Source organism: Ursus americanus, chromosome 7, assembly GCF_024610735.1.
Source record: "Ursus americanus isolate L20-20 chromosome 7, mUrsAme1.1.p, whole genome shotgun sequence".
NCBI classification, from domain to species: domain Eukaryota; kingdom Metazoa; phylum Chordata; class Mammalia; order Carnivora; family Ursidae; genus Ursus; species Ursus americanus.
Genome location: NC_142133.1, coordinates 52,425,482 through 52,447,022, shown reverse-complemented (window position 1 = coordinate 52,447,022; position 21,541 = coordinate 52,425,482). Strand labels below are relative to the sequence as shown.

The following is a 21,541-nucleotide window of genomic DNA, read 5'->3' as shown; positions in this document are numbered from 1 at the left end:
ACCTAAGATTGCACAGCTAGGAAGGGGTGAAGCTGGGATTTGAACCCCAGCAGCCTGACACAAGAGTCCATGCTTTTAATCACCACATCAAACTGCCTCTTGGTTAATACAAGGGCATTGCCTCCTAGACGAAGACCTGAAAGGGAGCAAAGCCTGTTTAGAGATGTACACCAGATGAATTTAGAAAGTCAATTTCATCACTACACGGTTAAATCTTAAACATTCCTCTGCATAGATTGTGTCTTGTTTGCCGGTGTAGCCCTGGAACCTAGTGTGATGACAGGCACAGAGGAGACAATAAAATTTTGCTAAATGAAGAAGTGAAGGAATGGAGTAGTTCAGAAATGTGCATGACTGGGTGAACTGATGTTCTAGGCAAATGGAGAGGGAACTACCATCTACTGAATCCCTTCTCCACGTAGGACATTGTGTTTACTGGGGTCATTCAACTCAGTCTGACTCGCACCCTATGTGAATATCCAATCCTAGATGAGGAAGCATTTCACCACCTAGTACGTAAGTTGCCAGGGGCTTTTTGGTGAGCCAGAATTCCTCTGCAACCCCAAGAGTTCCGGCAACCTAAGGGCTTCCTGGTCACACCAGAAACAATCACCAAGTCCCTCTGAATTTTGCTCACCTTTTTTTTTTTTTAAAGATTTTATTTATTTATTCCACGGAGATAGAGACAGCCAGCGAGAGAGGGAACACAAGCAGGGGGAGTGGGAGAGGAAGAAGCAGGCTTATAGCAGAGGAGCCTGATGTGGGGCTCGATCCCATAACACTGGGATCACGCCCTGAGCGGAAGGCAGACGCTTAACCGCTGTGCCACCCAGGTGCCCCGAATTTTGCTCACCTTTCTAACATTCCATTACCCCTGCCTGTGGTACCCCCATCAGGCACACCTCATCTCGTGCTCTGTCTCCTTCAATAGGCTCCCAGCTGTACTCCCTGTCTCTGGTCCCCCCTACACCCCACTCTCCCACCTACACCTTACGTAGCACTAGGAGAATCACCTTCCTCATGCCCAGCTCTGTGAGGAAGCCACTGTACAGAGGGTCTGGAATGAGACAGCCTAGCTTTGAGGCAGGTGAGGCCAGGCAAGTCAGTTATCTTCTCTGGGCCTCGATTTCTTCATTGCTAAAATGGGGGAAATAAATATATTTAACAGGGCTTTATGGGGATTAAATGATATCGTGTATGCTAAAGTGGCACTTAGCAAATGCTTGCCACGTGATAAATAGTAACTTTTTGCTTAGTCTAGATGTTAATCCCTCTAATCAAACACCTCCTATAAAGCTGCAAAAAACAAACAGCCCCACCACCACAAATCTGTATGGCTTCCTACTGTCTCCCAGAATAAAGTAAAAACTCTTTACAACGGCGTTATGTTTTCAAGAGATTCTAAATTTTATCTATCCCGAATTATATTACATTGTTCCACTCCTTACATTTGCCCTTCACTCAACTGAATTGAGTTCCTTACAGTTCCTCGGACATGTCTTTGTCTTCCCACTTTCATACTTTGCTTCTTCTGCATTCCCTTGAAATCTGCCCCACTCCTTGCTTCTACTGAAATCCTAGACATCCTTTACAACTGTAACTCTTGCTCTTTCTCCGCTATCAATTGACTTCTCTGATCTCCCACAGCGCCCCCTTGTGGCACTTACTGCATAGTTTTTTTTTTGTTTTTTTTTTTTTAAGGAGTTAGACGTTTAAGGAATACACTGCAACTGAGCAGGCGGCAGGACACAAAGGAGAGACTGGGGGGCTGTGGTTAAGGCGGGAAGGTGAGGACGTATGGGAACGCATGGAATTTTCCTTTTTTGGTAACTTACAGTTTTTTTAATTAAGAATTTTTTAAAGTGTTTGAGAAAAAGAGAGAGCACGTACATGGTGGGGAGGGGCAGAGGGAGAAGGAGAGAAAGAACCTTGAGTAGACTCCTCGCTGAGCAGGGAGCCTGATGTGGGGATGGATCTCACAACCCTGAGATCATGACCTGAGCCGAAACCAAGAGTTGGACGCTTAACTGACTGAGCCATCCAGATGCCCCCACTCGGCTTTTTAGCTGCAGTTACTGGTATGTTTCACGTATCCTCGAAGTCTATAACTTCTCAAGGGTTCTAGCTGCATCTTGTTTTTCTCTGAGTCCCTAAAAGTGCTCACAAAGTTGTGCACATATAATAGAGAGGTTACTAAATGAAATGACAGGGCTTAAGGTATAGGAATGCAGGCCCCAGGAGCCTGGGTAACCCTGTGTACTGGCACTAGGGATAAGTGAATTCTGAATCTCTGGAGAGAAGCAGCACAATGGGGCACACACGGACTGGAAGAAAGTTAAAGCTGAACCCAACTTGCTGATGAACGTCCCCCACCAAGGGTCTGTGCTTGTCAGGGTGCTCCTGGGTCCTTCAGCTTCCTGGGGATAATCCTGTTAAAATTAAAAAAAAAGAAAGAAACAAACAAAAACCACCTTCACTGAGATATAATTTACATACCGTATGATTCTTCCACTTATAATGTATGATTCAGGGGCATCTGGGTGGCTCAGTCGGTTAAGTGGCTGCCTTCGGCTCAGGTCATGATCTCAGGGTCCTTAGATGGAGCCCCACATTGGGCCTTTCAAGGGAGCTCTCTGCTCAGTCGGGAGTCTGCTTCTCCCTCTCCCTCTGCTGCTCACCCTGCTTATGCTCTTGCTCCTACTGTCTGTCTCTCAAATAAATAAAATCTTTTTTAAAAAGTATGATTCAATAGTTTTTAATCTGTATTCAGAGTTGTGCACCCACCCCCATACTCTAATTCTAAAACATTTCCACCACCCCAACAAGAAAACTTGTTCCCATGAGTAGTTAGCCCCATTCCTCCTCTGCTTCGAAGATTTGCCCACAGCCTAGGCTTGTCTGTGAACATAAATACTGCTCCCACAGAAACGCAGAGCAGAATCCCTGAAATATTTTTCAGATTCTTTTGTGTCAGTTGGGTGAGCCACAGGATGGCCACAAAATAAAAGTCAGTCTTGAGGATTCAGATTGAAATAACCTTCAGGGAGCACCCACCTTGAGCCAGGCAATTCACTGGTGCTTTTAAACACACTACCTCATTTCATCACAACACACACGGGGGAAAGTTTAACTGCTTCAATTTTAAGGATGACAAAATGACGCTCACCCAGAGAGACCAAAGTCACAAAGCCACTGAGGAACAGTGCTGCAGCAAGGACTTGACTGTCCCTTGAAAGGCCCAGTTAGACACACAAAAACAGCGTCAGGGCTGCAAACGACATGCCTACAGGGGCCAGGTATGAGACAACAGGAGCAGCGGGAGGAGCATGCGGATCCTCTGAGGACAGCAAGGTGCTGACTAGCACTGGGCAAGGAGGCCGTGTAGGAATGTGGGTCTCATGTGGCCAGCATTCTGATTTCTCCATAGATGCTAAAAGTCCAGATTTTCCCAATTTTTAAGTAAGGAGTCAACAGACAACCAAACAAAATACCCCTGCGGGTCAAATTTGGCCCAGAGACTGCTATAGAGGATGAATTTCTTTGGCTTAATACCTATCTTCCCTTTCATTCCTCTTTCAAAAGCGAACAGGCTCTAAGTGAGGTAACAGTTCTGCTCTTAGTTGCCATTCCACAGCTGAGAACAGGTTGGTTGGCTGGGGGTGGGAAGGCAGTGGTTCCTCCTGGCCCCAGGACTTTGCTGCTTAGGAAGAAATTAAGTCACTGTCTTCAGGGAGCTGGTCCTGCCAAGAGGGCAGCTGTGTTGGGCTCTGAGAAGGAATGAGACAAGCATTTGGGTGCAAACAGGGGGCCCCGGCCGGCCCAGAACGAGGGTCTTGTTGACATGCATGGGTTTTAGGCGGGACGGGTGGGAGACAAGAGTTTTCTTTCAGTTGTTAAATACAGAATTGAAACCCAAAGGATGATAGTAATTCTCACACACACACTCTGAAATCGCTTGCTGGGTGCTTCGGTTTCCTCAACCGAGAAAGGAGCTAACTGGCACCCCTCGCCAGCACAGCTCACAGGACGGTGGCCAGAGTCAGGAAGAAGCGGGTAGAAAAGCGCTTGGGTTAGGAGGGGGGCTAAGCAGGAGTACGTTTCGCTACGATGGGAGGGGTCCCGGAAGCAGTGAGACGAGGGGGAGCCTATCTGCGGCGGGCGTGAAATTGCAGGGGGTACCCACAACCCGAGGCCGGGGTCAACGGATTAGCTGACCCGGGGGCCTCGGCTCCGCCCACCCCGCCCAGAAGGCCGCGGGTCAGTGGCACACTTTCACCGGAGACATGCCCCACCCACACTTCCGGCGCACGACCCGGAAGCGGAAGGGGGCCGTCTCTTTCCCTCTCCTGTGCGTCAATCTTGCGTTTTTGCGGCCCGGCGGGAGCGGGGAGCAACGGTTTTTGGTAGCGTGCGGTGAGGGGAGCCGAGCTCTGAGATCCCCGGAAAGCCGCGGCCATGGCGGATGTGACCGCCCGTAGCCTGCAGTACGAGTACAAGGCGGTGCGTGTGGGCTCGGGGAAGGCCCCGGGCTAGGGAACGCACTGGGGAGCGGGAGGCGGGGAAGGGGAGTTTTAGTCTGAAGGCCTACAGGTGAATCACGAAAGCGGAGACGAAATCAGATCCAGGCGAAGGTGGGGGTACATGACATGAATAACCCCACTAGGGTCTAGGTCGGGCGGGATGGGCTAAGAGTTCTGCTAGGAGTGTTTGTTCCCTGTCCCCTCGGCGCCATACCCGCCCCCTTCTCTGTCACCCCCAGCGTGCCACCACCTATCCCAGATGTGGGTTGTTACGGGCAGTTAGGAGCAAGGATCGTTCGATTGATTTGATCGCTCTTTCCTCCTGTGCGGTTGTGTGGCGCTCTTTCGTCTTAAGGAAAACCTCTTATTCCCATTGTGCTTATCAGCACTTAGTTGCTCCAGTTCTTACTAACTTTGATATTATCAAGACATTCCTGTGATGCAGGAAGTTGCCCTGCTCGTGTCAGAGCTTGGATAATATTGTGATCTTTTCAGAACTCGAATCTTGTCCTCCAAGCTGACCGCTCTCTCATTGACCGGACCCGCCGGGATGAACCCACGGGAGAGGTGCTGTCCCTGGTTGGGAAGTTGGAGGGCACCCGGATGGGAGATAAGGCTCAACGGACCAAACCACAGATGCAGGAGGAAAGAAGAGCCAAGTGAGTACCAAGGAGAAAGTGATTTTTCTTGGGATCCAAAATCCAACTTTCCTTGAGCATTTGAGCGGTGTTTTTGTTGAAATGTTTGGTGCAAGATGAGACTTTAGTGGCATTAAAACAACTTAGCGAAGGTAAAAACAGAACATGAGATTTAAAAGGTTCTTTGGCCTTGGTATGTGTACTGAAGTGAGAAAACAACTTTTATAAAGATTTTATTTGTTTATTTGGGAGATAGAGCAGGGGCAGGAGCAGAGGGAGAGGGACAGACAGACTCCATGCTGAGCGAGAGCCGACTCAGGGCTTGATCCCACGACCCTGAGATCATGACCTGAGCCAAAGTCAAGAGTCGGGTGTTTAGGGGCGCCTGGGTGGCGCAGTCGTTAAGTGTCTGCCTTCGGCTCAGGTTGTGATCCCAGCGTTCTGGGATCGAACCCCACATCAGGCTCCTCCGCTGGGAGCCTGCTTCTTCCTCTCCCACTCCCCTTGCTTGTGTTCCCTCTCTGGCTGGCTGTCTCTGTCAAATAAATAAATAAAATCTTAAAAAAAAAAAAAAAGAGTCGGGTGTTTAACCAAGTGAGCCACCCAGGCACCCTGAGAAAATAAGTTTTAGATCTTTTTCTAATGTATATGTTTCTGGTCCATAGAGAGATCTTAATTTTCTCCACAGTATTTTCAAGACCCTTGCTATTCCGTGTCTCATTAACTCTTTTTCTTCCGTTACAAATGTCCAATCCCAACTTCTTTCCTCTGCTGTTGCCCATGTCCTGTTTTTGTTGGTATGGACTAATATTCAAGGATCCATATTATAAAAGGTTTTTTCTGGTTTTGTTGTTGTTGTTTTTCTTTTTGGGGGATATATTTCAAAACTTAAAAGATCATTGAACTTCCTCATCTTTATATTTTGAAATCCCTGATATCTCTGCGTTTTTCTCCTCTCCCATGATGAAGTCTCAAAAATTGGTAGGCCCAGTTTTGATTAGTTGTATTTTTTTTTTTAAGATTTTATTTTTAAGTAATTTTTGCAACATGGGGCTTGAACCCACAGCCCCAGATAAGAGTCAAATGCTCTGTCAACTGAGCCAGCCAGGCACCCTTTGATTAGATATATTTGGAATGAGTTAATACATCACTGGTTCTCCACTTTGCAGAGTATGGCTTCCTTTCCAGGTTTGTTATAATTTGTTGGGAATCAATGGCAGTAGATTCTTTTGGAGAAAACGTGTGCGAGAAGTGGCAAGTCGAAATTTGATTATATGATGTTGTCATGCCAAGTAAAAAGGGTTGTCTTTTTTTCAAATGAATGAGGAGGCTGTCTAGCGAGAGGATAACGAAGGACTCCCTTCCTGTTACTGTATTCCCATAAAGATGGCCAAGTGGGAATCATTTGAGGAGGTGCAGATTCATGTTTTTAAATATGACCTGTGTGCCGTGAAGCTGGGGAGAGGAGGGTAGGCTTGATTTAGTTTTGCTTTTTGGGGTGCAGGTTCTGCCTCTTAAACATCATGTGTTCATTAGGCGAAGAAAGCGTGATGAGGACCGACATGACATTAACAAGATGAAGGGGTATACCCTGCTGTCCGAGGGCATCGATGAGATGGTGGGTATCATCTATAAGCCCAAGACTAAAGAGACCCGGGAGACCTATGAGGTGCTGCTCAGCTTCATCCAGGCTGCCCTTGGGGACCAGGTGAGGAAGCCAGAGGGTGGAGCTGTGGTTTTGGAGAGGGAGAGGGTCACAACCGGGAGGTACCAGAAGAACCTTGTCTGTGGATTTTCCTGTGTGGGCCATAGCAGTTTGTGGAAGTGGCTGATATTTACTGAGCACTCTGTGTGCAATGGTGCTTTACATGCCTTCTCTCTCTCAGTCCTCATACTAGCTCTCTGACTAGGTGCTGTTAATATTCATTTTCCATTTTACTGGTGGAAAGAATAGTTAAGTAATTTTCCCATATCACAGAGGTAGCATTTGGCATATGAGCCTGGGTATTCTATGTCCAGAATCCATGCTCTTGACCATTATACATGTGTGACTAGATTAAGGACCTTAATGAGTCTCAGGGGTTCTGGTGAGGACGAAGAATTACCAAAAGTTTGGTGGGCTAGAGGAGCACTGAGTGTCTCTGTTGCCTGGAGAAATGCGCCAGACTGTTGTGGAAGTTGGGTCCTACTTCCTAAGACCACCTACCTAATCTTTTTAAAAACAGATGAGTTTTCCTACAGTTGTGGTGTTTTTTTAATTAATAAATATGGTCAAATATTTAAGTAATAAAAATGGTCAGAACCTGGTATTCAGGTTTTAAAGAGGTGTGACTCTTCACATCCTGTTGTTACATAAAGCTGACCAATGATGTTCTGTGTCTCGTTCTAAATTTTTTAAATTTTTTGGCCACCAGCCACGTGATATCCTTTGCGGGGCAGCTGATGAAGTTCTAGCTGTCCTAAAGAATGAAAAGCTTCGGGACAAGGAAAGAAGAAAGGAGATCGACCTGCTGTTGGGTCAGACAGATGATACTAGATACCATGTGCTAGTGAACTTGGGCAAAAAGATTACAGACTACGGTGGAGACAAGGAAATCCAGAATATGGGTAACTGAGCTCTTGATGTCCACATCATATTAAATTGTTACTTTTGACTTCTTAATTTGATTTTCAAGCCCCAAGTCTTTAAAACCTCTGAATGTATCCATGAGTTCCCATAACCTGTTTGGTGTCTGAGGACTTGTGATCGATGAATCAGAGTCCCTAGATTACAGCAGCTATTTCTTTTCTTTTTTTTTTTTTTAAAGATTTTATTTATTTGACAGAGATAGAGACAGCCAGCGAGAGAGGGAACACAAGCAGGGGGAGTGGGAGAGGAAGAAGCAGGCTCCCAGCGTAGGAGCCCAGTGTGGGGCTCGATCCCAGAATGCCGGGATCACGCCCTGAGCTGAAGGCAGACGCTTAACGACTGAGCCACCCAGTTGCCCCTACAGCAGCTATTTCTTTAAGACCTTTTGTATAGAACCTGGAGGAAAACTTGGGAAGAGCCCGTTTGGGGCGGGGAGGGAGGGTGGGAGCACTCAGGTAGTTGAACAAGCAGTGCAGGGCCGTGTCCAGAGTTGGCGGGTTGGAGAGGGCCTCAGCGATGGCAGTATGGATGACTTTCTTATGTTAAGTGTCTTTGTCTGTCGGTCGTGAGACCATAGATCTGTGCCGAGGATGGGCAAGTCAAGTAGTTGGGGAGGAATTAGCCCCATAATGCCTCGTTTCACTAATTCCCTGCTGTCTTTTTCTAATCCCTTATTGTTGCAGATGACAACATTGATGAGACATATGGTGTGAATGTCCAGTTTGAGTCTGATGAGGAGGTGAGTGAGAAAGCAAGCAGACCCAGTGTGTTCTCGTTTTTTGAAATTGTTAAGGTGAGGGGACCACTTCTGGTGTAAAGAAGCCCCCTAGCTTAAGCCAGACAGATTTTTATGGTGTTGTGTGGCTGTCAACCTTGGGCATAAACGTTATTTTGCTAAAAATTAGCTATGGTTATCTCTAGGGATTTATAAAGGAAATTTACACTATACATGTAGACATAATTTAAAACAACCCAAGTCTATCAGCAAAAGGAAGGACACACAGCACAGTGTATACCTTCATTGAGGGGTACACCACCACGTTTTATTCCATTTTAATCTTTGTGAGAATTTTCCACTTTTCAGTGCTGCCAGTTGCAAAAGCATACACGTTGGCCCAAGAGCACGGGCATATGATGTACATGGTTGTTTAAGTGACAGTTGCAGCGGCCACTGAGATGTACCACCTCATCCGAATTCTTGAATATAACTAAATAGGAACAAGTGGGACACTTGAAAAAATTTTCAGAGTTGCCTTAGAGTTCTCAGTGGGCGAGTTTGGCTCAGGTAAAATGCCGGCCTCGAAATTTCGTATACTAAGTAAGACAGGAAGCAGAGGTAGCACGAGAGTCGGAGGAAAGAGCCCCCAACTGGGAGCCACAAGATCTGAACTGTGGTCCTGTAGCTCGGGTAGGTCATTTCGCTTATTCCTCCATCTGCTAAATAAGATGTGAGAAGTAGATGACTGCTAAGCTGCTTCCTGCAGTGTAGTTAATAGGATTTTTTTAAAGATTTATTTATTTATGTTTTAGAGAGAGACTCCATGAGTGGGAGGGCAGAGGGAGAGGGAGAGATAATGTCAAGCCGACTCCATGCTGAGTGCAGAGCCCGACACGGGGCTCAGTCCCAGGACCGTCGAGATCATGACCAGAGCCGAAACCAAGAGTTGGACAGCTAACTGACTACACAGGCGCCCTGCTAGGATTTTTTTTTTTTAGTTTCTTTTTATGTAATCTCTGCATCCATCGTGGGGCTCGAATTCACAACCCTGAGGCAGGAGTCGCGTGCTCTACCCACTGAGCGGCCAGGTGCTCCCAGTTTGTTACAGTTTTAAATCATAGAACCCTCTTAACCAGGGGCGCCTGGCTGGCTCAGTGGGTAGAGCGTGGGACTCTTGATCTCAAGATTGTAAGTTTGAGCCCCACATTGGGTGCAGATGACTTAAAAATAAAATCTTAAAAAAAAAAGTGGCTACAAACTATAGAAGAGTGTTTTACCTGTAGCGTTCATTCGTTTATCAAAGACTTACTGAGTAAGTACCTGTTTGTAACATGACCCTGTGCTAAGTAGGGAGTACTTACAGTGTGAGAGAGTGTGAGTAAAGATAGTGGAGAGCAAGCTGAGTGGGCTGTACATCTCTGGATCACCGGGTGTTTTCCCAAGCATAGTTTCTGTATCGCTCTTCCCTCCTGTTAGCCGATAGTTCTCTTTTTTCATTTATTGATTGAGCGTATATGAGAGACTGTGATCCAGTTGGTTGCCATTGTGGCCGCCTAAGAGGAGAAGCAGAAGAGAGAGTAGAAGCATTTAATGACTCCATGCCAGTGGACTTAGAGTAATGAGAGCATTCAATTGCACGTACTCTGGACTAAGGCTCTGGCTCTAGGAAGCTGTTGGTTTCCCCCAGCGCCATCTCTGCAACCATGGAGCTCATTTTAAGGGACTCAAGGGAGAGGTTCTGTGGTGATGTTAGGGTCATCTCCACATCATGAGTTGCGGTTGGGCTGTTTCTGTAGGAAGGTGATGAAGATGTGTACGGGGAGGTTCGAGAAGAGGCATCTGATGATGACATGGAAGGGGACGAGGCTGTAGTGCGCTGCACCCTTTCAGCTAATGTAAGTACCGTTTGCTCTGGCCTGTTGCTGCAAGGCTAGGGGATTTCTGGGTGTAGCATTTGTTTCTCCTATATAGATCCTGTATATATTAACCTACCAAAGCTAGCCTTTTATAGGAGCCATAGTAAACATTCAGCGTCTTGATTTTCTTAAGATTTCAGTCACTCATTATTCTTCACAAAGGCATGTGTTGATGAACTGTAAGTTTGGTATGCTCCTGAATTCAGTATAACAGGGTTTTTTAAATTCTGGGAAATTCTTAAAGCTGGTAGGCTCTGGGTGGCAGGGAGACCTTTGTTGCAGGGTGTTGAGAAAGCAGTTGGGGCAGATGGAGACATGGCGTGAGCTAAGTGCCTGGTTCCTTCTATAGCTTGTAGCCTCAGGGGAACTGATGAGTTCCAAGAAGAAGGATTTGCACCCGCGGGATATTGATGCATTTTGGCTCCAGCGGCAGCTCAGTCGCTTCTATGACGATGCTATTGTGTCACAGAAGAAGGCAGATGAAGTGTTGGAGATCTTGAAGGTATGGCCGAGATGTGGTTTTGTCTTCATTGTGTGTGTCTTAGCGGATGGGACAGTTATGAAGCAGATGGCTGCGTCCTTAATAATGGCGTTACCTTCTCTCTGCAGACGGCCAGTGATGATCGGGAATGTGAGAACCAGCTGGTTCTGCTTCTTGGTTTCAACACGTTCGATTTTATTAAAGTGTTGCGACAGCACAGGATGATGAGTGAGTATATAGTGGTCCTTTCTGGAGCGTATACATGGCGTATGTGTGTGTGTGATGGAGACTTACTTTCATAGCTTCAGCGCCTGTTTTGCTTAGCTTGCTTTCTACCCCAGTCCCCTCCTTCTCACCTTCCCTTTCTACCTTTTGCCATTGGCAGTTTTATACTGCACCTTACTGGCCAGTGCACAGAGTGAAGCGGAAAAGGAAAGGATCATGGGAAAGATGGAAGCTGATCCAGAACTCTCCAAGTTCCTGTACCAGCTCCATGAGACTGAAAAGGAGGATCTGATCCGGGTAAGGCCTGGGTCGTTTATCTGTCTGATTCCAGAACTAGAGTGTTTGCTTTGGAAAAGAGACATCAGTCTGGCTCCTGGGTGGCTCAGTTGGTTGAGTGTTCGACTCTTGATTTCTGCTCGGGCCATGCTCCTCAGGGTCATGAGATCGAGCTTCGTGTCAGGCGCTGAGTGTGGAGCCTGCTTGGGATATTCTCTCCCTTTGCCCCTCCCACTCATGTTCTCGCTTGCTCTCTCTTAAGAATTATAGTGTAAAGCTGAATTCCTATTAGCAGAGGGGGTGGAGGGGCCCTGGGTGGCTCAGTTGGTTGGGCATCTGCCTTTTGGCTCCGGTCATGATCGCAGTGTCCTGGGATTGAGTCCTGCATCAGGCTCTCTGCTCAGTGGGGAATTTGCTGCTCCCTCTGCCCCTCCCCCTGCTCGTGCATGCACGCTATCACTCTGCGCATGCTCCCTCTCTCAAATAAAATCTAAAAAAAGAAGAAGTGGGGGTTGAAGAAGTTAAGTACTTCTCTGAATTCTTTGAGGTTTGTTACTGGTACAGATTAGAATTAACACATTCACATTGGTGTGGTCGAGAGACTGCTGGCCTGCTGCTGTTGTATTCACCAGCACCATGGGTCCTTCACAGTTTACACAGTAAATCATGGTATCTACTGAAAATGCAGGGATAGAACACATGTGTTGACTGAAATCATGGTAATTACTGAAAATACAGAACCAGAACACATGTTGGCTGAACACAGAACCCACACTTCTATACTTAGGGATAGCCCTTGATACTGAATTGTTGAACATTTACTTGTGAAACTCCTGTGCTGTGCATTATCCTTTTTTTTTTTTAGAGGATAGTGTATTTTTTTATTTTTTAGAAGGTTTTTTTTTTAAATATTTTATTTATTTATTGGACAGAGAGACAGCAAGAGAGGGAACACAAGCAGGGGGAGTGGGAGAGGGAGAAGCAGGCTTCCCGCTGAGCAGGGAGCCTGATGCGGTGCTTGATCCCAGGACCCTGGGATCATGACCTGAGCTGAAGGTAGACGCTTAACGACTGAGCCACCCAGGCGCCCCATATTTTTTAGAAGGTTTTATTTATTCATGAGAGAGAGTGCGTGCATGCATGAGTGGGGGGAGGGGCAGAGGTAGAGGGGCAAGCAGACTGCCCGCTGAGTGGGGATCTCGATATGGGGCTCGATTCCAGGACCCTGAGACCACAACCTGAGCTGAAGCCAGATGCTTAACCAACTGAGCCACCCAGGTGTCCCTGCATTGTCCCTTTAAAGCTGTTCACTTGGCTTTCATCATGCTGGTGGTCCCCATGGCAAGTGTCTAATCTAAACATAAAGGGCTGTCTTTCTGTTTTGGGACTTACTGGTCAGCATCTGTGAGTCAAGCTTAGCTAAACGGGGACTGAAAGGGACCAGAACCTACAAAGATGATGAATTACTATTCTTCGTGCCTTTCCCCATGACAGGAGGAAAGGTCCCGGAGAGAGCGAGTGCGTCAGTCCCGGATGGACACGGACTTGGAAACCATGGATCTGGACCAGGGTGGAGAGGTGAGTCTCGGAATCATTTCCAAGGCAGTGCTAGACGGGAAACTCATTTGTTCACCTTGCTCACTTTGGGTTTTTGTTTTTCATACTCCTAGGCACTGGCTCCACGGCAGGTTCTAGACTTGGAGGACCTGGTTTTCACCCAGGGGAGCCACTTCATGGCCAATAAACGTTGTCAGCTTCCTGATGGGTCCTTCCGTCGCCAGCGCAAGGGCTATGAAGAGGTGCATGTGCCTGCCCTGAAGCCCAAGCCCTTTGGTTCGGAGGAAGTGAGTGAATCACTTTTCTCAGTTTTCTTCAGTTTTCACCTCCCTTCCAGCTTGGAGTTCAGCCCATTGGCCAAAATGTGGCCTTGTCTCATCGATAGTTTATCCCTGATGCGGAAGCTGCTTCAGAGGTCCCTCTGTTTTGATTGCGAGCCCGGGGGACAGAGTCAAATCTCCTTCAACGGAGAGTTGCGCGGGCAGGGGTGGGGTGGGGCAGGAAGTGCCGTCTTGGCCATCCCACAGACACAGCGTGCGCGAGGGTGCTGCCAGTGGGGCATGAATGGCGTTTCTCTCTTCTAGCAACTGCTTCCAGTGGAGAAGCTGCCGAAGTATGCCCAGGCTGGATTTGAGGGCTTCAAAACACTGAATCGGATCCAGAGTAAACTGTACCGCGCTGCTCTGGAGACAGATGAGAATCTGCTGCTGTGTGCCCCTACGGTAAGCACTGCCCTGGCCGCTCTGTTCTTGGGGAGAGTGGTGTGTATTTTTGGTGGCAAGATTGTTCATCTTCACCCATATCCCCCCCCCCCCCCCCAGCCGAATTCGTTCTTCTCTGATGGAAGAAATGTTAAATGGTCAGATGCAATTCCCAGGACATGCTCTTGTGTCTGTTCTGGTGATGAGCCTGTGGAAGCGAGGGCAGGTAAACAGACCTTCTCATCCTTGACTTCCGTCCTAGGGTGCGGGTAAGACCAACGTGGCCCTGATGTGTATGCTCCGAGAGATAGGGAAACACATTAACATGGATGGCACTATCAACGTGGACGACTTCAAGATTATCTACATCGCTCCCATGCGGTCTCTGGTACAGGAGATGGTGGGCAGTTTTGGAAAGGTAAGGGGGTGGAAGGGTACTGGGAATGGGTCTAGGGCGTCACTGCTTGTATTAGGCCATCCCCGGAATGCCTCCTATGGTATTTTTCTTCCACTTCAAGGTGGAGCATGACCCAAGTTCAGAGTGTTTCTGAAGCAAGAATGTCCTGGATCTGTCTTGGACTCTGCAAGGATTTAGCATCTTTTTTTTAATTCTCTCCATAGCAGTTTTCTGTAGTTGTTTCCATTTACATTATTGAAGAACTTATGAAGCACTCATGGGGCATGGTTGATAATAGATCTAGTGGTGTTTTATTCTAGGTCCTGTTATCTACAAGTTTCCATTTTCCCATCTTGTCTGCAGAAGCCCCAGAGATCCTTTGTCTGCTTCATTTGCCTAAATGTAAACTTGGTTTGTTTTAGATATACGTGTTCGTGGGATCAATCTAATTCATTTGCTATTTCCCTGTTGGGTTGATACCTCCTTCCAGTACCCTCCTCTCAGACCTCCCAAAGTGTGGTGGCAAGGCCCCCTTGAAGCATTTTTGCCTGACGTGCCTCTCCTCCACCTAGCGCCTGGCCACCTATGGCATCACTGTTGCAGAACTGACTGGTGACCACCAGCTGTGCAAGGAGGAAATCAGCGCTACTCAGATCATCGTCTGCACCCCCGAGAAGTGGGACATCATTACCCGCAAGGGTGGGGAGCGCACGTACACCCAGCTCGTGCGGCTCATCATTCTGGTGAGCAGGGAGTGCTTGGGGACGTGGGGACCAGGCCTGGTGGAGGAGGGTTTGCTGGGATTTTTGTTTGTTTCTTTGTTTTAAAGATTTATGTAAGAGAGTGAGCATGTGAGCTGGTGGGGGGAGGCAGGGGCAGAGGTGGGGAGAGAATCTCAAGCAGACTCCCCACTGAGTGCAGAGCCCACCACGGGGCTGGATCTCATGCCCCTCAGCTCATGACCTGAGCCAAAATCAAGTCGGACAGTTAACCGACTGAGTCACCCAGGCGCCCTGGGTTCGCTGGATCTTAACCCTGACTTTGTCTTTAGTGCTCTCCTCCAGTCACTAGCCTGTATGATGACAGCTGTTGTCGGCCTCGCTGTTATCAGTAAATGAGAGTCGGCGCCTAATTGGAACATTCCGAGGAGGCGCATGGTGTTCGCCACGTCGTCCTTCGTGTCTTTTTTTTTATATCTGAACTATTTTGAAATAATGTAAACAGACATAACTAATTGTGTCTTTCCAGGATATTAAAGGGCTTTGTTAATAAATAATCCATTCTCAGAGGGAATGAGGAGGGAGTCAGGATGTTGTGTTCCATATACACAGAAGCACCCAGGCAAAAATGACTTTGAGCCTGAGTGTAGTTTCCGGAAGTTGTCCGGGAGAGCAGGAAGGAAGCCTTGCGCGTTGATTCTCAGGATCCTGGAGCAGGGCTTGGCCATCTGTGGCTACTGGTTTTGGAATACAGCCGTACCCACTTATTTACATACGGTTTACAGCTGCTTTTGTGCTGCAGGGACAGAATTAAGTAAGTGGACTCTTGAACAACACATGCTTGAACTGCATGGGTCCATTTATGTATTGGTTGTTAAAAAATAAATACAGTACAGTACTGTAAATGTGTTTTTTCCTTATACTTTTAATAGCCTTTTCTTTAGCATATTTTATTGTGAGAATACAGTATGTAACACATATACGAAGTACACGTTAGCCAACTATTTATGTTGTAAGACTTCTGGTAAAGAGTAGGCTATTTGTAGTTAAGTGTTGGGGGAATCAAAGTTATAAGTAGATTGTCGACTCTGTGGGGCACCACCCCTAACTCCTGTGTACAAGGGTCAGTTCTGTTTGTAGCAGAGACTGTATGGCCCTTTATGAAGTTTGCCAACCCCTGCTTTAGAGCCTTGCTAGTCAGAGTCTTGTTACAAGTGCAGAGTCCCTGGCCCTATCTCACACCTACTGAAATATACTTTTTTTTTTTTTTAAGATTTTTATTTATTTATTGAGAGCGAGCGTGAGCTGGGGCGGAGAGAGAGAGAGAGAGAATTTCAAAACAGACTCTGTGTTAAGCACAGAGCCCAACATGGCTCTGACCCTGAGCTCATGACCTGAGCCAAAATCAAGAGTTGGGCACTTAACTAAGGTGCCCAGGCACCCCATGATCTGCTTTTTAGTAAGATCTCCTGCTGCGTGTTGAAATTCAAGTAGCACTGCCTTAGGCTATGTGAACTCATCCTTTGATTCCTGATCTTTTGCAAGTGCAAAGTAGTAAATGTGCAGAGGTGAAGCCTTATTTGATAAAAATACAGTCTGCTCAGAAGCTTCATTTTCTGAAGTATCCGATTTTCTTGCTGTAAAGCATATGTTTCACTAAACTAGCACTGCAGCTCTGTGGGCACAGCATGATATTTTCTGGGAAATGGTATTTTCTAGTGCATGTTGTCTCACCCTTTGGGTTTCTCTTGCTTGGGATCCCCTTCCTTCCTTATTTGGCATATCCGGTACGTACTATAAGACAGGACTGTTCTCTGGAAAGAGGGCTACGTTTTTCTAGTCCTAGAGGTAATTTGCGGCCCCCTCATTCCTTAGGATGAGATCCATCTTCTCCACGATGACAGAGGTCCTGTCTTAGAAGCTTTGGTGGCCAGGGCCATCCGAAACATTGAGATGACCCAGGAGGATGTCCGACTCATCGGTCTTAGTGCCACCCTCCCCAACTATGAAGATGTGGCTACCTTCCTGCGTGTCGATCCTGCCAAGGGCCTCTTCTACTTCGACAACAGGTATGAGAAAAAGTGGGAGAAGTTTCACCATGGTGACCTTCCTACTGCCCTTCCCCTTTTTCAAGGAGCTTTGTTGGATTGGGTATTAGAAGGGTCTTTGGGTTTTGATGTGGTATGAATCCAGAAAGGAGTGTCGTTCCCAGACAGTGAAAATGACTGTTCATTTCCTCAGTATTCTATGCCAGAAGCCTCATTTGTCTAACTGTTGAACTTCTAGCTTCCGCCCTGTGCCTCTGGAACAGACTTATGTGGGTATCACAGAGAAAAAAGCTATCAAGCGTTTCCAGATCATGAATGAAATAGTCTATGAGAAAATCATGGAACATGCTGGAAAAAATCAGGTCTGTCTGTGGTTTCCTGTTGAACTCTGTTCTTTTGAATTTTTGATTTATAATCAGGCAAGACTGACAAAAATGAGGAGAGAAGATACAACTCAGATCACCAATATGAGGAATAAAACGGGATATTACTTTAGAATCTGTAGCCATTGAAAGGATACGAACTTTATGAGTAAGTTTTGACAACCTAGAAGAAATGGGCCAATTCCTCAAAACGTACCAATTACCAGAACTCAGCCTAGATGAAATAGTCTTGTAACCATTATAAAAAATTGAATTTGTAATTTAAAAACTCCCGAAAAAGAAATCCCCAGGTGCGGATAATCATCTGTCTCTCTACATTATCAGGGATCCTTCCACAAAAGATTTGGATGACTGACACTAAAAATGTAACACAGTAAAAATAAAGATGAAAATTAAAAAACAGTGGAAGGGAGAGCATTTTACTAGAAAATATGTTATAATTTTTTAATTGAACACTGTTTAGTTAAGTTCACCAAGATAAAAACTAAGAAAAAGCAACAGGTTGTGTATAGATTTTTGTCTGATAAGAAGCATATGAATTTAAATGAAGAGACAAATCTTTTCTTGGCACTAAATACTTGGATGACTTTCCTATCAAATTGTAGTCGTCTCATTCTGAGACTTCCTCCTCGGTCCTTTTATAAAGGCTGGTGCCCATCATTTAATACAGTGTTTCAGCTGTTACTTTGCAGACACATTCCTCAGGTGGCTTAGAATCCTGTCAGCTGCCTGAACACAAATTCATAATTGAGATTCCTGAATTTGCATCCTTTATTATATTTAAACGTGGTTTCAAAGATAGAGTGCTTAAGAGCTTAGTTTCCCAGCTAGAGGACTCTGCCACTCTGCTTTGTAATTTCATTCATATAGGGTCTTGCCAGCTTCTGAATCAGTAGGCTTTCCTGCCATCGCTCCTCTTTTAGACCTTGGTTTCTCACCTCATAATGGTGTAGCCTCTGCTTCCTGCTTCTGGTGCCTCAGGGCCGTAGGAGTGACAGTGGTAGCTGTGTCTCTTGACTGTGGTAAACTGTGGTTTTTCCGTAGGTGCTGGTGTTTGTCCACTCCCGGAAGGAGACTGGGAAGACGGCCAGGGCCATCCGGGACATGTGCCTAGAGAAGGACACTCTGGGTCTGTTTCTGAGGGAGGGCTCAGCCTCCACAGAAGTCCTTCGGACAGAAGCTGAGCAGTGCAAGGTGAGGAGAGACAGGCCCGGTTCTCTGTGTCCTGCCTGGTAACTGGCTCAATCCAAGGTTATCCAGACAGTCCTCGACGGCATTGTGGGGCTGTTGTCTCGGACAGGTTAAGGTAGATTGGCTGGGTGTGGTTATTGGACTAGGTGAAGGGGCAGGGTCTCATGTGAAGAGATCTACTTAGTCTCTGTAGAGTTCCCACAGTGAGGCTCACCTCCTCACCTATTCTTTCTCTGTCCCGCAGAACCTGGAGCTGAAGGATCTTCTCCCGTATGGCTTTGCTATTCATCATGCGGGCATGACCAGAGTTGACAGGACACTTGTAGAAGATCTTTTCGCCGATAAACACATTCAGGTGAGGGTGGGCAAAATGTAGGCTTCAGAAGACCTGAAATGTCGAGTGCCATGTGTTTGTGCCTGGTGCTTTGTTTCTGGCTCAGGTAAAGCAGGTCAGAGGGGTATGGTGGTACAGTGGATAGAACGTGCCACCTCTCCCAGCTCTTTACGTATTATGTGAGGGAAGGCGAGTGATTTTAGGAACGCGTCCGAGAAGCATGACAAGGAAGCATGTTTAGTGACTCCAGATAACCGCCAAGCAGGGCCTCATGAAGTCAGGACCTTGTTTGTTCTCTCTCAGGATACGGTGTATTATTAATTGTCTAGTAATCTTTATTAATTGTCTAGTAATCTTAAGTTGATTAACGTTGGTCTACGCTTTTGCCTGTTAAGTATCTCTGGAACCATGAAATGTTAATGGTTGAATAGATGAGGAACCCAGGGGTTCCTTCCCTTTTTATTCTAGTCTTTAAATTTTTTTTTTTTTAAATATTTTATTTATTTATTCGACAGAGATAGAGACAGCCAGCGAGAGAGGGAACACAAGCAGGGGGAGTGGGAGAAGAAGAAGCAGGCTCATAGTGGAAGAGCCCGATGTGGGGCTCGATCCCATAACGCCGGGATCACGCCCTGAGCCGAAGGCAGACGCTTAACCGCTGTGCCACCCAGGCGCCCCCCCTTTTAATTCTAGTCTTACACTGACGAGTGTGGGGCCCATCTCAGTCCTGCTAGAAGCTCTGAGGCTGGTTTCCTAGAGGACTTGGGGGTACTCACCCTCTGGAGCTAACGTCTGTTTTCCTTATTCCCTTGCCTTGTTTCTGTAGGTTTTAGTTTCCACAGCAACGCTGGCTTGGGGGGTGAATCTCCCTGCACATACAGTCATCATCAAAGGCACCCAGGTGTACAGTCCAGAGAAGGGGCGCTGGACGGAACTGGGGGCACTGGACATTCTGCAGGTATAGAACTTCTGAGGTTATTTTCGGTGGGGGGAAGTATCCTATGTATAAAATGCAAGGGGGCCAAAAAGGTGGCAGATGGAAGGTGGGGTTCTGAAAGTAGAAGCCTGGGAACAAATCCATAAGCTCTGTGGCCACAGCCGTCTTGGTTTGCTGTCTCTGACCTAGATGCTGGGACGTGCTGGAAGACCCCAGTATGACACCAAGGGCGAAGGCATACTCATCACGTCTCATGGGGAGCTACAGTACTACCTGTCCCTCCTCAACCAGCAACTTCCTATTGAGAGCCAGATGGTTTCGAAGTTGCCTGACATGCTTAATGCGGAAATCGTGCTGGGGAACGTCCAGAATGCCAAGGTAGGGAAGGGCTCTGCTTTTGGTGCTTCTTGCTTTCTCTGGAGAAGCCAAGGTACCAGGGTGGGATGGTCTCCGTTGTGGTGCTGTGGGCCACCGGCATCCAGGGTCCTCCAACCCTACACCCCACATCTTCGATGTAAGCCGTCTCTCAGAAGCTTGTCAGGTCTGTGGCGGACAGTTCCCCTTGTTACCGAGATCTCAGAAAGCACTCTTTGTCTCTTTAATAATGAAATGTTAAAAATCTTCAGCAGAGAACATAATACACGTTTTTATCATTGGGAATTAATTTCTAAGCGATTTACGGGAACGTTTCACTCGGACATCAGTTCACATCAGTTCTCCATGCTAAGACCCACGAGCTATCTCTTCTTGTAGGATGCGGTGAACTGGCTGGGCTATGCCTACTTGTATATCCGAATGCTCCGATCCCCAACCCTCTATGGCATCTCTCACGATGACCTCAAGGGGGATCCCCTGCTGGACCAGCGCCGACTGGATCTGGTTCATACTGCTGCCTTGATGCTGGATAAGAACAATCTGGTCAAGTATGACAAGAAGACAGGCAACTTCCAGGTGAGTGGGCTGAGGGATTGAGGCAAAGGTCTCAGGAACTAAGTGGTAGCCCCAGGAGACAATTTTTCAAATTGCGTTCTTGATTTGGATACTGCCCGTCTAATTGCTCATTGTTCGGAGCAATAAAAAAACAGGGGATTGGACTGTGGCCTTTGATTCTGGGAACTTCTAAAATGGCATATTAGAAGCTGCTGCTGCCTCCTTTCTGTCACTTGCGTTGAGGTGGCTAATTCAGCTGTCTTTTCTGTGTGGGCACAGAAAGTGGGACCATTGGTCAGTGTACTGTGCCATGTTTCCTCATGTACGTGGGCCCGGCGGTAGTGTTGTCGTCAGTTCGTCCAGTGGGCGCGCGGTGGGCACCCGTGGCCCACAGTGAGAGGTTGCCACTTGTTAATGATCGCTGTTGGACCGAGTGTTCCTCCTTTGTAGGTGACGGAGCTGGGCCGCATAGCCAGCCACTACTACATCACCAACGATACAGTACAGACCTACAACCAGCTGCTGAAGCCCACCCTGAGTGAGATTGAGCTTTTCAGAGTCTTCTCCTTGTCCTCAGAGTTTAAGAACATCACTGTGAGAGAGGCGAGTCCCCATGGCATGTTGGGACAGGTGGTTGGTACTCACTGCCAAACCCCTGGTTGGGTTCTCTCCTCAGTCACCTGCCTTTTTCATGACCTGTTTCCTTCTTGTGGCAGGAGGAGAAGCTGGAGCTGCAGAAATTGCTGGAGCGGGTGCCCATTCCCGTGAAGGAGAGCATTGAGGAGCCCAGTGCAAAGGTGAGTCCGCTCCCCGGCTTGGGATAAGGAGCAGGTGGTTTAGTAATCTCCTAATTCGAGTTCGTATTTGGGGACCTGCTTGGTTCTCCCAGTTTTTGCATCCTTCTCACATGGTCCTTTTATGTGGAGTAATGATTATTTAAT

At 47.1% G+C, this 21,541-nt stretch overlaps 1 protein-coding gene across 1 annotated transcript in view; it reads left to right on the top strand.

The window, feature by feature from the left end:
- Window positions 1-4,314: 4,314 nt before the first annotated feature.
- The window catches only part of SNRNP200 (small nuclear ribonucleoprotein U5 subunit 200), a 29,191-nt gene continuing 11,964 nt past the window's right edge, over window positions 4,315-21,541 (top strand). The window contains exons 1-23 of the mRNA XM_045808991.2: window positions 4,315-4,500; window positions 5,016-5,179; window positions 6,695-6,866; window positions 7,573-7,765; window positions 8,471-8,526; window positions 10,302-10,400; window positions 10,771-10,923; window positions 11,031-11,130; window positions 11,288-11,424; window positions 12,898-12,981; window positions 13,074-13,247; window positions 13,545-13,682; window positions 13,924-14,079; window positions 14,631-14,801; window positions 16,653-16,846; window positions 17,064-17,187; window positions 18,253-18,402; window positions 18,644-18,754; window positions 19,560-19,691; window positions 19,860-20,048; window positions 20,424-20,621; window positions 21,051-21,203; window positions 21,317-21,397. Of these exons, the coding sequence (XP_045664947.1) occupies window positions 4,456-4,500; window positions 5,016-5,179; window positions 6,695-6,866; window positions 7,573-7,765; window positions 8,471-8,526; window positions 10,302-10,400; window positions 10,771-10,923; window positions 11,031-11,130; window positions 11,288-11,424; window positions 12,898-12,981; window positions 13,074-13,247; window positions 13,545-13,682; window positions 13,924-14,079; window positions 14,631-14,801; window positions 16,653-16,846; window positions 17,064-17,187; window positions 18,253-18,402; window positions 18,644-18,754; window positions 19,560-19,691; window positions 19,860-20,048; window positions 20,424-20,621; window positions 21,051-21,203; window positions 21,317-21,397 (3,174 nt within the window). The 5' untranslated portion in view covers window positions 4,315-4,455. The remainder of the gene's footprint in view (window positions 4,501-5,015; window positions 5,180-6,694; window positions 6,867-7,572; window positions 7,766-8,470; window positions 8,527-10,301; window positions 10,401-10,770; window positions 10,924-11,030; window positions 11,131-11,287; window positions 11,425-12,897; window positions 12,982-13,073; window positions 13,248-13,544; window positions 13,683-13,923; window positions 14,080-14,630; window positions 14,802-16,652; window positions 16,847-17,063; window positions 17,188-18,252; window positions 18,403-18,643; window positions 18,755-19,559; window positions 19,692-19,859; window positions 20,049-20,423; window positions 20,622-21,050; window positions 21,204-21,316; window positions 21,398-21,541) is intronic.